This window comes from Leptonotus elevatus, chromosome 3 (genome assembly GCF_054856555.1).
Source record: "Leptonotus elevatus isolate MCC_2025b chromosome 3, RoL_Lele_1.0, whole genome shotgun sequence".
In the NCBI taxonomy this organism is placed as follows: domain Eukaryota; kingdom Metazoa; phylum Chordata; class Actinopteri; order Syngnathiformes; family Syngnathidae; genus Leptonotus; species Leptonotus elevatus.
This window is the reverse complement of record NC_141241.1, coordinates 23,736,003-23,754,696: the sequence shown is the minus strand read 5'-3', so window position 1 is coordinate 23,754,696 and position 18,694 is coordinate 23,736,003. Positions and strand designations below refer to the sequence as shown.

At 39.8% G+C, this 18,694-nt stretch overlaps 1 protein-coding gene across 2 annotated transcripts in view; it reads left to right on the top strand.

Annotated features, from left to right (window-relative positions):
* Positions 1 to 2,514: 2,514 nt before the first annotated feature.
* The window catches only part of dagla (diacylglycerol lipase, alpha), a 39,634-nt gene continuing 23,454 nt past the window's right edge, over positions 2,515 to 18,694 (top strand). For both annotated transcript variants that reach the window (XM_086071044.1, XM_086071043.1), the window contains exons 1-3: positions 2,515 to 3,190; positions 18,184 to 18,285; positions 18,391 to 18,602. In XM_086071044.1, coding sequence (XP_085927170.1) covers positions 18,191 to 18,285; positions 18,391 to 18,602 — 307 coding nt within the window. In that variant the 5' untranslated portion in view covers positions 2,515 to 3,190; positions 18,184 to 18,190. The remainder of the gene's footprint in view (positions 3,191 to 18,183; positions 18,286 to 18,390; positions 18,603 to 18,694) is intronic.

Below are 18,694 nucleotides of genomic sequence, written 5' to 3'. Positions count from 1 at the left end.
AGCGTTCTTAGTGAAAGCTAACCCCTGTTACTGAGTCCGCCAGCTCGCCGACTGGCGAACTCTACCCCTAAACCTTGAATGTGACCCCACCCAGTCACATACAAGTGTGTGTGTGTGTGTGGTGCATTAAAATTGGGAGCAGGTGAATCGGAGCAGAGGGAAATGATATCCCCACGCTCCGATCCACCTGCCTCCCAGGCATATCAGTGAGTGTATGTGGTGCATTAAAAAAAAAAAATAGTGGGGGGGCGGGCGGCGCGGTTGGGACACGGACAGGGGACCGCAGCACTGCTCTATACTGCGGTCCCCAACCGATGGCATCCCACCCCGACAACCCCCCCACCCCCCCACCCCCCCACCCCCCCCCCCCACACACACACAGTTGTGTGGTGCATTAAAATTGGAGGGGAGTTGTAGGGCGAAGACGGTGTTTCCACCCTACCCCCCCCCACCCCCCCAAAGTGTGTTATGTGCCCTATATGTCTATAAAAGTGTATTGTGCAAACCTAGTGCAGTGAGTTAAGAGGAGCGACCAGCGCCCCCCCCCCCCCCCCCAACCGGGCGGGGGCAGGAGGCGCACCTGCCAAAAACCAAACTCCCACCCACCCAAAAAAACAGTTTTCCCCTCAGAGATTAGATAGCAAACAACAATACAGTAGATTATACACATTCATTCCTTTATTAAGAGCCAGTAAGATAACATGACCATCTAATTTAGTTTAATCAAGTTTTATTTTGATATGGGTTTAAGGCACTGTGAGATAGTCCTGTCTTTGAGTCACATAGATGGTATTGTTATTAGTTTGTCGACTTTATGCAGGCACCTGAGGACTTTGCATTTGTTCAGGAGGAAAGCCCATTCAGATCTGCTAGATGTTGCAATGTTTGTCCAGGATCAGTTGGACAGATATGGCATGCTCTGGATACAAGATGATGCATTTGAAATGCATTCAGGCTGGCTATGTGGTGACTCAAGAGACGATCAGAATACTGATGAAAATACTGGATCACTATTAGCGAGTCTGCAACAAGTCACTTGGAGTTCAGAGGTAATAAAATAAAATAAAAAAATAAAAATTACTCCGTAAAACAGAAGTAGCAGCTCTGTTTTTCTGATTTTTCTCTCTGTTTTTCGGAATAACAGAATAGGAAAAATGAGACAAAGAGATTCATATTTTACCAAATGCCAAAGGAAAATACAATTTAAAAAACATTACTAACATGAACAACAGCGGTCATCCCCCTGCATAATTTGATTTTATACACTCTTTTAAAAGGCACTGCATGAGGATGAGCGGTTTGGAAACTGAGTGAATGAAAACACAACTTAATGCGTTCTAACAGTCTATGGGGACCTCTTGTGTCCAACAAAAAGATTACATATAGTGACTGTCATATTTTATTCTTTGGCTATCGACTCAGCATGATATTCGTGTTTTATTGTTGACTGTTTTTGTGTTATTAATTTATTGTTTCAACGGGTTTAGTTTTTAGTTTTTACTTTATGTACAGCACTCGTGCTGGTAGCAACAAACAGCAGCGCCTTGCTCGCAGGGGACCCTAGCGGGGACAGAAAGAGAGAGAGAGAAGGAGTTTCACCCGTCACCGATTCGTTGCCATGGTGAAATTGTCTCGATGAATTTGAAGTTGTGTCGAATCGCATAACTGCCAGTATATCACAGAGTTGGCTGCAGGCCCAGGCTTTGCAAAAAAAAAGAAAAGAAATCCCGACTTTTGATCACATTTCCACATTGAAAAGCACCTACACACACGCCCATGTTATCACGCGTTTAAAGTTTGAGGTTATTTTTCCTCCAGATGGCGTCCAGGTATCTTGAAACAAGTGGACACTGGAAAGTCAAATCCCGCATCACCGTTATACTCTGTTGAATTAAAAGGCGTGCTTCTTCCCTTTTTTGAAGTCTAACTTTCAGACGCATGCCACTGCCGACAGCGCCAACTGGCCGTGGCTGACATCTCTACTACTGTATAGTCATAATTAGACCGTTTTTTTGTTGTTTTTTAATCACCTCAACATCTTAGATCACAAAATAGTACCCACAAAATCGGCAATATGGACATTAAGCCAAACAATTTTAACATTATTTACCCAATCTCTTATTAAAATTGCGTTACTGCGGCTTGGGTTGCTATGTTTGATATTTTAAAAATTGAGTTTCATGTGTTTATTTTATGACTTGACAGGGATCCACGCCCACTGTACGTCGCATCGAAGAAGGGTTATGGGTCAAGAGAATTGTAATTCTGGTTTCTTCATGACACGACAATCCCCCATTTCAATAAATGTTGCATTGAAATGGTCTCACTGACTTTACTTTCAAACGGAGTCGGTTGAGGCAGTGTTTGTTTGAATCATTACATTGCGTTTATTGTACATCAATACATTTAATAGACAAAAAACAACATTCCAGTATTTCCTTGGTGTGAATGCGCGCTCTCTTGGCAGGCAAACATCTCGCCCAAGCTGTCTCATCTTTGGAGCAGCAGCCGACTTCTTGATATTCACAAACCACCAGTGGCGCCCTTTCTCTGCAAGATTTCACGAGTGCCTTCCGTTAAGAAACGGGTCAGGTATGCGCAATCAAAACGCGGTACGTGATATGCGCAGCGAAACGCGGAAGAGAGATGGCATCTTCGTACGCAATTCGATGTAGATATATACCGGGGGATGGGCCTGCTTCTCGTGGAATGCTGCCTCTGTTATGCCTGCTGACTGTCGTTGCTGGGGATCGGGAGTTGTCCGGCCGCCACTAGCACATACATGCCACTGACTACAACGTGACAGGGGTTCATCCTTAGCGACGGTCTTGTTCCCTGGATTTTTATCTCAACAATTCCTAGCTGGGCTGGAGGAGGACGGGAAAGGAGCCACGGTGAGGGAGCTGCCACAGCCGAAGACGTGTTGCTCTGAGAATCAACATTGAGGACGGGCTGCGGATCCGTTCGACCCGATTATTTCCAGGACCATTCATCCGTCAACTCGAATGACAGCTGGTCGGTTGTCATAAAACCGTTCACTGAGGCGTTTACGGACTTTCACCTCCCTCCCGCATCTCTGAGTCGGTGTCGGGGAGAACGAGTCTGACAAGGCTTGTCTCCAGTCGGGGGGATATGGGCGAGCAAGCGGAACCGATGCAGTGGTTTGTGGCAAGGCAGCGTCAAAATCCAGGTGAGAAACAGCGGGCACCAGGCGAACACACTTCAGTAAATGGACATCCACCTTTTCTGTACGCACACGCTGGGCTTTCAATAAGAAAGCCCACCTTTCATTTATATATTAATTTTTTCGTATTGATTTTGGACACATTAGTAGGCCACATCACAACTAGCGAGGCCCGCAGGATGCTCTTATTACTGCAACGCGACTGCTTGTGCTCATACACGTGTTTGTTGGATGCCGACACATACGCACACCCTTGAATTCTTCTCATCAATGACAAAATTATATTGTTTACAATTCGTAATTACAATTGCTTTATATGAATCTATATGTCATTGTGTGGAGAATGACACCTGTCTTAACGTTATGGTTTCCAAAGTGTCACACATTTGCGGTCTCAAACTCCGTTTACCAAGGGACAGCTGGAGACACCTTTTGGGTGAGGCCTGACCTGTATCAAATATTTGACAAAAAGGGTTCTACGTATTGCAAAAAAAGGACAACTAATCGAACTGCTAATAATCTAACAGTTTAGAACATTATCAGTTCAGCTGAAAATGAACAGCTTTTTCAAAACATGGTTCTTCTGCGTATGCCAATCTTTTTCTTTTTGGCAGGTTTTTAGAAAGAAATGACAGGCATGGATTTAAGGATATATTTGCCTTCCTCATCATGTCACTTTACATTCGCATTTCAACCAAGTGACTATACGTTTTGAATTTCTATTGGCTAACATTTCAACAAACTCCATCGTAAGCTGTCATAATTCTCAGCTACGGTACATGCAGTAATTGTTAAAATATTGTACAGTACATATTAAACACCCAGGGAAATGATTCTTCCAAGCAAAAAACTTAAAGCTGCATTTGAGGTCAAGTAGAGGGCCACAAAATTAACACCCCCTGGGTCCCAGTTGGCCCACAGGCCGCAAGTTTGAGACCCCAAGTGTTAGTATGCCACAATGTGTGGGAAAGAAGAACGAGGAACACCTGTGAAAGGTTAATTGTTCCACATCAAGTGGTATGTTTCAACAAATGTATGTTCATTTACTCAATATTTTTTATGAGCACAAATTCACAGTTTTGCATAGATTTGTGTCTCATTAGCTTCTCCGGACACACTTGTATGCACAAACAAAAAATAGCTTATATTAGTCACATACTCTGATATGTGCGGTGAATAATTGAGGCATTTTAGATTCAATAAATTCCCTTCTAGGAGTATATTTTACAACATCAGATGAGAAGAATGAAATGATTTTTTTGTATGGTTTTTGTTTTTGGAGAAACTGGTGCTTTCTATAAACGCTTTAAACAGTGCCAGTTCTTAAGTATATTTATACATTACACTGTCATTTAAATCTGAATCAAGAGTGTGTGTATGTGTACACACCTTGTTTAGTCTTCAACTCTTGAAGAACTTTGCCATCTCAAAGAGTGACTTGGCAAATACAACTGTCTGTCTCTGTATGGAAAAAAACGTCACTACCTCTTTTTTGGTGCCCTGAGGCAACTGTTTTCTCTTTTCTGTCTTGCTGACTTATGAAAAGGAGTAATCGTGCATATATACAATCCATTTATCAGTAAATGGATTCTGTGGGACGTTTTGGTTAGTTTTAATTGAAAGCAAATTGAAGTCTGTTGATCAACGTTTCTTTTAAATATGACAAGTGCCTCTCAAGAGACAATTTTAAATTTTTCGTCAGACTGCATTGAGTCTGGCTCCATCGTGTAGGTATTGTTCCAATGTGGTTTGTTCCCCAGTGAAAATGGTGCAACAGTATTTGATTTATTCCTATGGTGTAATTGTAGTTTTTATAAATGATATCTATCATTGATAATATTCATATTGCTATTTTTAACAGATTCATACAAACGAATACCGTAAGACTCAGAAACCCTGCATTTGCATGTGTCATTTCTTTAAAATGCTGATCATATTGTGTAGCTGTTGAATCTGGTGACTTCTTGACCTATCCTCTGGAACTGTTTTTCTGAAATGTGTAGATTGATTTGTTGTGTCTGGGACATAAGCAAGGCCTTCACATGTAAACAGAAAGATGAAATTATGTTCTTTAATAAATCATATTAGTTGTGTTTGATGAAAGGTTATGAGGAAGTAAAGACAGAGGGATGATTTATTGCAGGATTTGCGGATTAGTTTGTCAATCCAAAGATTTACAAGGTGAAGCTGAATCTTTGCGTCGGTACGCAAAAGGTCGCAACGACTTTAATCTTCCTGAAAACGCTTGACATTTGTTGTTAAGTTGTTTAAATGACAAAATAATTTTAAATACCAGCAAATACATGGCAGCTTTCTACTGTTAACATCATGCTATATTGTACCTAAACAACTTCCGTTTTATTGTCTGTTATCGTGGAAACGGACATGTAACTTTCCCTTTATTTGATAACGGCTCCTGTTCATGGACAAATGTCACGAGGTTGTCAGTCATCTTGCTATATATCCAACCCAAAATATTCCTCCAGACTTTCTTGTTTGAATAACATGATGGAAAATTACCTTGAACCGGTGGGACTAATTGTTTGTTTACCAGTTGTGGATTCAATAGATTCAATAAATGGTTAGTATCTCTTAAGGACCTGATGGCTTTACTACACATACTGTAAAATGTTAGACCTTTGTCATCGTGCACAGCGCAAGTTGTACAATATTAAAAGGCCACAGCTCTTTGGTATGAGCTGTGCTACAGCGTTGCTCTGGGCATGCGAGGCGCAAATGTGAGACCCCACCCAGCCAGAAACTGCTATCATGTGGCTTGCGAGCCAAGTCACGATTGGCTCCTCTTCAATGAAATTGTATTTCATGCAGTGATGTCTGTTTATGATGTTTAATTGAATACAAAAAAAATGTCTGCGTCACCACACTTTTACTACCTCACCAGATACATAGTTTCACATGGTTTGTGGGTGTCCGCTGCAGACAAGTTGGCAGTTCACGTTTGCACCCCAGCACTGGCAAGCATCCATATACACAAACAGGCACATGCAAACACTAATACATCGGCTGAAACACGAGAAAATGGAGAGGAAGGAGGTGAAAAGGATTGAGTGGGTGGCGGTGGGAGAAAAAGATGGAGAAAGAGGCAGAGGGAGAGTAGGAGTGAGTGGCACATGGCTTTCAGTCTAAAAAAAGATGAGCAGTGGTAAACCAAAACCAAATTCTGGCTTTGTTAGATAAGGAAGAGCAAGGCGAGAGGAGAAAATGTAGGTTTCCTCTGCACTGAAAATGGTGCAGATGTACTCGCTTGTTTCCATGCTCACAAATGTCCTCTAAAATATGAATAGTGAATGAGTGTGTGGGTAGGAAGGAGAAGGAGAAGGAGAGAGCATTAGGACGGGGAAGAGTGAGGAATGGGAGGGAGGACTGGAGAAAGGAGAGGGGGGGGCTTCGTTTGGATGGACAGCATGCCGCTGTCTTGTGATGAGTTGTGGATGTGGAGAGACAGGCTGATTAGAAACAGCGAGAAGTGGATGTGATGTGGAGGGACTCTTAAAGCGGTTTCGTTCTCACTCAAGCAGAGATGGACGTGAACATAGAGGAAATTGGAATTGGAACTCGAGCTAGACATTCTCTATAAGATCAATGCAGTCTCTTTTATACTAATATTAATATTAGATTTAAAAATTTTTTTTTGACATTTTGATAGGGTCGTTTCACGCCAAATCATTGAATAATCATTGAAAGTCTGAGGGTATGCGGATACTTTGACTCATTGCTGTTTGGGGAAAAAAACAAACAAACAAACTCTGAAACATTTATCGTATCTGTAAAGAACATGTCAAAGATGACACTTCATGAAAAATGTTAAGGTCATGTGAGCCACAAGGTTAATTTTCCGGTCAACAAAAGGTTTCTAAAATATGCACCGATCTTCTAAATGATTGCAGATTTGGAATCTGTGTCAAATTCCCTTTCCAACAGTATCTGTTTTGTGAAGATTGACCCAGTCGTTCCTGAGATAGAAGTGCCCAAAGTAAGGCGGCCACGCCACATTTTGCAGGCGGTAGCTCCCAAACCCCTGCTGCGATTGACCTCAAATTTGAGATATAGTGCTGTCATCACTATCAACGAGTCCACCAAGTCTCATTAAAATCAAAATGGTTATCATTTTAGATAATTGGGGGGTGGGTTTGGCATGGAACAAGCCTCTATTCCATTGGTGGGCAAACTCAGTCCTCGAGGGCCGGAGTCCTGCAAGTTTTGGATGTTTTCCTTCTCCAACAAAGCTGGTATATGATCAGCTCAGCAAGCTCTGCAAAAGCCTGATAATTAATTGATCCTGTTGATTTGAATCAGCTTGTGTTGGAAGAGGGAAACCTCCAAAACCTGCAGGACTCCGGCCCTCGAGGACTGAGTTTGCCCACCAATGGAATAGAGGCTTGTTCCATGCCAAACCCACCCCCCAATTATCTAAAATGATAACCATTTTGATTTTAATGAGACTTCAAAAAAAATCCTAACAAACACAAAAGCACTTAGGCAACATAGGCAGGTGAGATTTGCCACTTTGTCTCGTCCTTGTTGCCCCAATTGCTGTGGGCAATAACCTGTGTTCTAAGAGACTCGAGTCAAACATGAAGAAAGCCACAATTATTTGTATTAGTGGAACAGTAGCCCATCATTCATCAGGTCGACTTGGTATTTGTATTCCCACTGTTACTGATAAGGTTTCTCGCTTGTTCGTTGTCCAACCAGTTTGCACGCTCTGTTCAAAGTGTATGCGTTTGCAAGATAAACAAAATGTTTTCTCTTGCCTCGGTTCCGTTAGCAATTGCGAGAGCAGAAATGATGGAGAGGGTAGTAGGAGCCCAGGAGGCCTTTGTGCCGCCGCTTGGCTTGTTACGAAGTGACAGGGGAGAGGGAGGAGCACCAGCTGCAAGTCATCCTGGATCAACCTACTGTTTGTCAACTGGGCTGTACTGGTATGTTGACATCATATGGGTTATATCAGACGTGACTGTTACGGTTTATGTGGAGTTAGAATTTTGGTGGTTCTAAATTGTGGACTTTAACGTTGAACAACTGTCACCTTTAATAGATATCCACTATTTCAACTTACTTTAATAGACAAATAACGTGTCCCCTTGCTTTTGCTGTCTGTTACATTGTACATGTCAAAGACAAAGCTATAATGACAGACTGGGAGCCCTGTCATTGTTGTTGTCGGGTCACGTGGGCAGGGGTCGGGGCCTGGCACGCAGCCATACACTGTGTTGCACAAAGGCGCTGCTCACGTGCAGGGATGTGTACGTCTTTTTACAAATTGTACATATGACCTTTAAATTCACAAGGACTCAGATGATAGTGTCCCATGAAGGACTGTGCCATATGAGCTGGTGTATCCTTGATGTTTGATTTTGGTCGATTTTGGAACATACCACAATACAAATGAGCCAAACGTCCCAGAATGGCAGATGTGAAGGACCTTGCGGACATAAATGCTATTAGCGTCCTTGAGCCATCGACTGCAGATATTAGTCTGTTAAATCCCACCCGAGCTGAATAGCTCTGCTCTGAAACGATTCTAATTAGTAATGGACCTGAGTATGTGTATGTTTGTGTTGTTTAATTACCTGCGGTGAGATTAGATTAATGTTTCTTTTATGGGAAGCTTTAACAATTGCAGCAGGTTGTAATGACTGTGCGGTTGGTTTGTCAGAAATATACGACTCATGGTCCTTTCAGCAGTATGTTGATATTTTGTGCCCTGCTGAGAGCTAAACATTATTTTCAGAGACACCAGTGATTAATCAGGAAAAAAAAATATTAACCTAACAGCGTGTGGTTATAGTATTATGTCAGGCTCTCCTGGTCAGTTTTGCATTGCATATAATGGCATTTTCAATTATGTGATTAAAAACCCTATATCCCCAAATGTATCAAATTTGATACAAGTCTTTCTGAACCATAGTGTTAAAAACTAGGGGTGTGCCAAAAAAATCGATTCTCATAAGAATCACAATTCTCATTTAGTACAATTCAGAATCGATTTTAAATGTCCCAAAATCGGGTTGTATTTAAATTATTGTATACTGTCGTCCCTTTGTTTGTGTGTGCCTTTTATTGGGAGCGCTGTTCATGTTATACCCGATTTGGCCACTTAGGGGCAGTGTGGCTCCATGCGGTCTGATACACTGTTAAGTTGTAGCCACATTAGAGAGTAGAAGGAAAAAGTCACAATCAAGTTATTCCAATAAAAGTTTTGTTTTTTTCAGCATAGAGCCGTTCTTTTGAGTGATAAAAGTGCCGGGAGTGGAGCACTAATTAGCGTTAGCAAGTCAGACTGAAGTAGATAATTACGATTCCTTGCACATCTATAGATTGAAGCAAAAATTATTGTCAATCAAATAATTTTTAATCAAAAATCTTTCTTAATCAAATCGATTCTTAATTGAATCGCACACCCAAAAATGGGAATCAAATTGTGAGACATTCAAAAATTCCCACCCCTAGTAAAAACTTTGCTCAAATCCCTCATGCGTACAATATGATACTTCTTTCCTACCCCCTAGTCAGGGATACATTTTTTACTATGACAATTAGGACACAGTACATGGAACAAGCCAAGACGGCCTGCTTCAAGTAGTTACCAACTTGCTGAATCAAGGTGAAGAAAAATGCGATTTTGAAGATTTTCCAGTGAGATTTTCAACTTGAACGCAAATTACTATTACTTATAATCATGCAGATAATTTATTTGTGTCCAAATTTGACACTACATTTAAAAAGCAAAATTTGGTGTCCTTCAATTGTCTATCTTTGTGTTGTTGTTGTATAGTGCACCATAAAAATATTTATATTGGACAAATTACAGCTCAAAATGAGATATTTTGACCAAATAATACTCAAAAATTGACAAACATATATTTCTGTACTTTAGATGGCTAAATGGTGCTACAGTGCTGAAAATGCCTCCTGCTTAATCAAAATGACATAGAGAAGTCTGTAGATGATGAAGCATTAATAATAAGCATTGGAACCCCGGTGATAAAGAATGCTCTAATACTTCACTTGTAGTTGTGATGAGGAAGACAAAACACCCGACCAGACGTTTGAAGACTAAAAAGAGGTTCCAACAAAATAATGGGCAACCAAACAGGGTGGAAGAAGCAAGAGGTCAAATCAAGGTTTCAGATTCCAAAAATCTAAATTTTCTGACTAATTTCTGGGGTCTTGCAAACATGCCACTGCTCACCTCATGCTTTGTTACTATGATGAGCGTGGACGGAGCTAAGACAAAATGCAAATACACCCCTCCCTCATGTCATCCATTCCACCAAACACTTAGTTTAAAGTACTGCATGTGCAGGTTACTTGAAGCTATCATTCCAACCTAATGGGCTTTGACATACAGTACAGTAATGGTGTTTAAAAAGGACATATCTTCACCCTGTCTTGCTGCCAATCTCAATATGATAAATGATGAGGATTAGCCACGTCAATCAGGCAAAATTCCAAACTTGCGTACAAATTATTATTATTTTTTTAAAGGGCAGGGGGGAAAGAAGCCAACAGGAGTTGTGTAACTTCACACTTAATGGTGAGCAGGCACTTCAAAGACACTACAGTATTTCTAATTAATTAATGATCCATACACACAATTCCAAAAAAAATTATTTGTCCCGTTTAAGTCTTTAGCAAAAAAAAAAGTGAAGAAAATGCATCAGTGGATGACTGATTTAAATCAAAATGTTTTATTATTATTATTATTTTTTTTACCAGTTAGGTTCCCAGCCTCTTCTTTAATGTTTTTGTACATTGATTTTCTCTTCATTCTTAGTGGAAAAAGCACGTAACTTGTTGTCTGTCTATTCCAATTAGTTTTCCAGACCAGCATTTTTTTGTACAGCCTATTTTTTCACTTTCAAAATTTTTCTTTTTTTGTTCCATTTTATGCACTTAAAAAATTAGAAGAATGTGCTTGTGAGAAACCTTTAATGCTTACTGACCCCGGTTCAACTCACCTTAAATGCTGTTGGCTCTCCGTTGACGCATTTTATGTGTTACTGAATCACTCAAAAAAAGACATCATACTTGTTTCTTACAGTTATGTATTCCTGTGGTTGCATGAGTGTCCTGCCCTCTAACTGTCTTTGAATGTTATTTCTGATATTGTCTGACTGTTCACTTTTTATTGGGTTTTCTAAGCACCATTAATCATCGGACTGTCTGGTCACTTCATAATTGAATTAAGTCTGGGCTTCAGTATTTTATTGTGTTGGGCATATTGGGTAGTTTAGTTTTCTAATTAATGACAACTGTCTGGTCTTGTGGTATGAGCATGACCAGGTATTCTTGTCAAGGTATAGAAGAAAACAACAGAGTCTTACAATGATATTTATTATGCTTGCAGTCTTTAATAGTTTCCGTGGTGTGCAGACGCCGGCTGCTTTGTACTTTCACGCAGACCGCAGATTTGCACGCTATTCCACTCATAAACATTTCAGGACGTCAGTATTCATAATTTCCACATATGCACAATGGTCCACGTGTCCCCATCAATAAGTTGTTTTTGTGACATTGGATGTGAATATTTGCAGAAATTAGGGGTGTTAGAAAAAATCGATTCGGCAATATATCGCGATATTACAGCGCGCAATTCTCAAATCGATTCTATATGCAGTCGAATCGATTCTTAAACATCAATTTTTTATGGAAATATTTAACAAAACGTCTTATTTAGGGTTAGGATTCACACATTAAGCATGGAAGAATGTTATATTAATGGAACATTAAGCCTTAATATTTTTATTTCAGTGCTGTTCAGACATGAAACAGATTGCAACCTGTTTGTTAAATGCATATTTATTATATTATATTATAATATTTTTTTAATTTTAGTTTAAAAAATCGCAATAATCAATTTATAGATTCGTATCGGGATTAATCGGTATTGAATCGAATCGTGATACGAATCGAATCGCAAGGTACTAGGCAATTCACACCCCTAGCGGATATCCTCATATAAGCGCTCCTTGAAGTAGGTGTCCACTGTTGAATTTGCCGCTAGTGCATGCGAGGTCAGGATGCATACAGTATGTGTTCAGTACGCACGGACTCAAAACAGGTTTGACAACTCTAGATTAATCACAAATTGTATCTTTTCTAAATATAAAATGAAATGTACAATAAAATATGTATTTTCTAAGTTTTCATGCTCTTTTTAACTTAAAAGTGAAAAAAAATATGTAAAACAAATTTTAGTCATTGATACAGTAATTTCATAACAATTCGTAAAATTTGGTTCTAATTATTATTTTTTACTGTACTGTAAAAAACAAATGTGATATTGATTTGTGTTGAGGTAATTATCTGCCACTAGATGGCATAATTGCATTTGTAAGACAAGCTCAGTGCCTTTTCCTTTTAATATTAGGAGCTATCTAATCTTTAACATTAAGTAACTTGTGAAATTCTGCAATTTTTTTAAATTGTAAAATATAACTTGCCCCAGTCTCTACAAATATATTCTTTATTATTAAATGTGTTACTGCTAATTTTTTACGTAAACGTGTCTGCTGCGTTGCGACTGGAATTCCCCCCAACACAGGCTTTCCAAGTAAAGGGCAGTCATTAATCTCACATTAAAAAAAATTAGTGGCGTTAAAGGAACTTTAAATCAACTACAAATTAACGTACTAATTTTGACAGCACTAAATAATAGTAACCTTACAGTTTTATATTTATGTTCTATAATTTTAGCAAATCAATCAATAAGTAATATTAATTGATAAATGCGTAGTCCTATACGTGCCTACATTTACGACATTTAAGTATTTTTTTTTTAATTGCAAACAAACTTCCCCATTTCACGTTTAAAAAAAAGATGCAAGTCTCAAGTCATTGTCAATCTTTACTTCCTACGAAAGACCAATTAACACAACTATTATCAGCTTTCATGGTCTTGCTCTACCTCCTCTAGTCTTGTTGCACGTAGAAGCAGCAATATTTAATAAATAAAAGACAATATTAATTATAAAATGATCTCCGTTTTAGAGGTCAAAAGGGTTTTGAGGCTTCCATGTTTTCTTTTCTTTTTACTGTCATTGTCTGACTGACATTGAGTGTGTCTCCTGCAGCAACTCGTTATACTTATTTACAAATATTTGAAGTGCCTACCTTGCATACATGTCACGCCATGACACAAATCCACACAAAAATTTTATAGATTCACTTTAAAAAATATGCAATACTCTTGCGCATCAACATTGACGTATTTATCACGTAGGCCTGTGCGCCAAACACTATTTTCAGCAAGGCCCTGATAGTCTTTTGCAGATTAGATTGGCCGTCAATCAAACCAAATCGTGATGCTGTTCCTGTGCAAAGACTGCCTTGTTTAATGTCACTTCCATAATAAGAGTATCCGAAATCCATTTTCTGTTTGAGTTGGAATCCCGTCATAAAATAAGGAATGACTGAAAAAAGTGGTCAAATGTATTATGACCTAAGGTAGGCTGAGCATTACGAGCAATCAGAAAAAGCACTCAGTCACTTGAGTCTTATCGTAGAGGACTTTTAGGTCTTTGTCTGTTATAGCATAATTGGAAGAATGTGCAGTTTAGATGCTTCCAGATCTGCTGAGAGGAAATGCTGCTATTTTTCTGTTTTACACGTCCCTGCTGAGTGCTAAGTAGGCGGAATTGCAAATAAATCAGTGCTTTTTTTCCCTTCCCATTGAAGTACTTTGGTGTCACTTTGTGTACAAAGTACAATCCATAAAGTCAGGTAGAGCAGGTCACTACTGAGAATATTATTTGGAAAGATGCAGTGTTTATTAGGGATGGGTGAGTACAGATACCAGTAATCAGCCCGATACAAGCATTATTGCAAGGTATCGAATACTCTTGAAGGCTGCCGATACAACAACCGGCAACTGAAGGCAAACAAAATCATAATGATGTAAGTCCTCCTCGCCAATTGCAAGCACCTAAGAGGAAATTTTGAGTTTGAGTTTTAATGCCTCGTCTTCTGACCCAAAGAACATACATTGCGTGCATTCGCTTACGCCAATCGATAGTGGCTCAACTTTGTTGAAATAAACGACCAGCTGCCTCAGTACAACACCTGTAACAATATGACATTTCTCAGAGATTGCGCGTCTGATTAGATAAACACTTCCGGGTAGATCAACCGGGGTTTTTCCTGTGTACAAAATTCAGAAGCGGCCACCTCCAGCCTGAGCCACTGATATCGCTCAACACAGTGCTCCAGCTGTGTTGCTTGAGCTCGGCAGCAATGCATTTTAACTGCAGTTGTAGTGTTGCGCCATTATGAAGGCGCTATATCAACAGCAGTGTCTGAAAGACCTGAAGCAACAACCCAAGAAGAAACAGCTACAACATCGCTGAACTATATTTACAATTTAATATGCACTAAGGCAGGGGTGCTCAAGTTCGTTCCACGAGAGCCCCTATCCAGCCTGTTTTCCATGTTTCTCTCCACTAACTCACCTGATTCATGATCAGGATCGTTATCAGGCTTCTGCAAAGCTTGCTGATTAGCTGATCATTAGATTCAGCTGTGCTGCAGGAGGGAAACATGGAAAACAGGCTGGATAGGGGCTCTCGAGGACCGAAATTGAGCACCCCTGTACTAGTGGATGAATTTTTAATGATTGTAGTTAAAAAAAAAAATGGCAAGAAATAATGGCAACTTGATATTCATAGACCATAATTTCTTATTTCTTTCATTATCCCTGATCGCTAAATAGCTGTAGGAAGGCGGCTGACCATGGTATAGGTCACCGCCTATAGCGTGCTCCCCATGTATGAATTTACAAACACATCCATGTAGTGGTAGTGGTGTTGTGGCTAGCAAGACTACCGGTACTGTAAACATTAGCAACAGTGGCCCTTGTGGTAGCACCGCTAGCTAAATAACCACCAACTTTAGAGAAGTTAATAACTTACCAACATGAGTAATATCCACGGTACACTAATGATGGATGAGGTTGTTAATCCCACATCATTCCACAACCCTCACAATTTACTTGCGATCTTGTCCTGCTTGATGCATTAGCTGCTCCGTGTTTATGAACAATGAATGAAGGTTCATGTAAATGTATCAACACTACTGCTTTCATGGGCTTACATCTTTACATTGTAAGCACATTATGGCATTCAAAGAGGAGCATAGATACAGTAAAGCTGCACTACATTACATTGTATACAACCACAATCCACTATATAGTCCTTGAAAACTGCTTTTACTATCAGCTATTTTTCAGGTATTTTTTATTCTAGCTAGTTGTTTATTGTATTTTCTCTTAAAATGGATACTTGACTATTTGAGCCATTTTTTGTAAGAAGATTTTATAATTAATGTGATAACTTGATTATTTTTCTTGAACAATTGATACCTTTAAAAACTAATATTGCCACTTGCTGTTAACTGAAGATGGCATCACCTGTGCTGAGGAAACGGGTAGCGACCAATCATGGCTCAGTTTGTTTTCAAAGGTATAAATTGTATATGAAAAATAAATGAAGTTATCAAATTCATTCTGGACAAAATATATATATATTTTTTTTTACAGCTGAATATGACTCAATGAGTCAATTACCCCTTTATTCGAGTTTGATGGGGAGGTGTTTTTTTTGGGCTTATTTTGATTAGGTGAAAAAACAATGATCAATTTCGGCTAATATAATATAATATTGTGATAGATCTTCATAATGTCATGCACTTGAATTTATTTAGAATGAATACTAAAACTCTTTAGTTTTATTTACACTTTTGTTAAATTATCACCCAATGAATCCTACAGAGTGACTTATTTGTGTTTTATTTTTCACTTTAACCCTGTTACAAACTGGCGGTTGGTGCTTTTTGTCAGAATTAAAAGCAAGGCATTTCGTTAAAATGATCTGTCATTAATTTAATTGGTATTTTATGTATCAAAAGTGTTAGTGGTATCGGTTACTTGGTATAGGTGAGTAGGCTACTCGAGTTAAGTACTTCTTACTGGTATTGGTCTATATACAAAGTAAACAAGTCTGCACAACCATGTTAAAAGATGTACCGGTAATACTTTAATTTGTCAGGAGTGTCTGTCCACACCTTTGTCAAAGTACCTTCTGATGTTGTTAGGGCGGTCATTCTATTTGGATAGCAGTGCATCAACATGACAGAGCATGACTTGCAATATTTACCCACTCTTAGTTGCAAAAGCACTCCTAAATAGCTCCCGCTCTCAACTTCCTCCTCAGGCTCAAACATTTAACGTTGTCGCAGCCATGCTTGGTATTCTGCTCATACCTTTTGAATTACAAAGAAGACATAACATGAATTAAAGCACATTTTTTATATTCACTTATCACACTCTGGTTGTAATCACTCAGTTTTAGGGTGGCAGTTCTGCCTATGCAACAATTCAGCGACATCCAGCAATTACTATTTGTCATTCGTCGACTGGGGAAGGGAGTCCTCATGGCAGCAAGCGGCATCAACGTTGATTTATGTTCATCAGTGGTGGGAGGGCAAGAAAAGCCTGGTTATAAAGCACTGGGGGGAAACCCTGCATTTTTGCCACAGCATGTAGTTTGCGGTCTTCCCCGAAGTGTTATGTTAATTTGGGCTGCAATGTCTCTGTTTTATCAGCTTATACATGTTGCACGGAGCTAGGCAGTGGCGATTTGGCCAACTAGCACGCTAGTGGGAGATAGCGGCTACATAGCGGGCTAGCTCGCTTGCTAGCTCGCAAAGTAACGGTAGGGCCGTCCAAATCGTCACTGCCTCTCTTTGTGCTTCACACAACACAGACGCTTCAGGGAAGGTAACTGTTTATTACGCTGGGTGATGATGAGCTCACGTCGGGTTTATTAATACGTCACCACCTTGCTTGGTGTTGTGGGTGTGAGACTCACATAACCACTTGAAATGCGTCGTATATCACCTCATATTTGCTTCAGCCAGCTTACATTAGCGCCTTTCTCCGGACAATGATGCAGCTATCTCTTGGCATTTTAATTAGTATTATTAATTTTTGTTGGCACAATACCAAGGAAGAGTTTTAATAACTGTGATGACTACACTTTTAAGGTTGGAACAAGGTGAGTACTGGCACTCTCTTAATGATTGAAAAATCATTGCGACAGACAGAGCAAAACATTCAGCATTCTTCATTTTTATTTGTCTTACATCTATTGCAAAACAAATTGGAATGATGGATTTTTGTGTTCTGTTTTCCTTTGTTTTAACAAAGCAAACCTTTCATGAGATATACTGAAGTAGCTAACCGTAAATGCTAGATCAGGCTCTGTCGGCATCATAAGGCCTGCATCAGCCTCTCTGCGGCGCCCCTCTTCCTTCCCTCCTGTGGCTTTGAGATTTCAGTTCATTTAAGCCCAGAGGCAGCTGCAATGAAACTCAGCTGTGCTTTTCAACAAGAGAATGATCAGGGTGATGTTAAGGAATCTTTTTTTTATAGGACCGTTCCATCTTATGTCAAAGCAGGTTTGCTTTTTTTTTATTCACCAAGTAGAATATTTCATAAAAGCTCATCTTGAACTTGTTCTTATTACCTTCAGCTAGCTGTATGAAGTAAATCACTGCCCAGCTAGAGGTCAACATGCAGAGCTTTTTGTGACCTTTGACCTTTCTTTCAATTATTAGGTGGTTGGAGCTTGATCTTTTTCTTTTCTGTCTGGTGATACTGCACTGGGGGCTGATGTGACATATGGAATATTCCACTGTCGAGGTCCCGCCTCGAAATGTTGCAGACAAATGAAGTCGAACACAATGAACAGCAATGTAACAAGTGTGATAAGATATTTGCTTTGTTATTCAGAAAATAAATGCTTTTCAGCATCTCTACCAGGTAGTGGCGCCATTGTTGTGTGACATTAGATAACTGCATCTTGGTAAAGCCATTGCACATCACATATTGTTTGTCCCTGCTTTGTGAGACTCAAAATATCTGGAAATATCAGTCCTAAATATTTGTTATCCTTGATGTTACTTCTGTGTCTCTACAGGGCAGTGATGCCTGGCATGGTGATGTTTCGGCGGCGCTGGTCAGTCGGCAGTGATGACCTGGTGCTGCCTGCCCTCTTTCTGTTTTTGTTACACTGCATCTGGTGAGTCAGTTTCTGTGTCAGAACTATTCGTTGTTTATTTTTTTATCGCGTAGTTATTTTTGCGTTTCCTTACACTACACGATTTTACTGTGTTGTTGTGTTCAGGCTGGTAGTTCTCTCCGTGGTTTTGTTCGGGCTTCCCTATGGCTCTGACCAGTCCTGTTCTATAACATTGGTGGACCATGGCCGAGGGTATATGGGCATCTTGGTCAGCTGCCTTATCTGTGAGAGTGCCATCATGTGGTTGAGTATGAGAGGCAGCATCCTTTACACACATCCCAGGGAAGCTGTGCAATACGTCATCTATATCCGTCTAGGTAAGCTGACTCACTTTTGAGCAAGGATAGATAGATAGATATACACTATGTGTGCGCCAACGTGCTCGTGCGCACGTACATATGTGTCTATA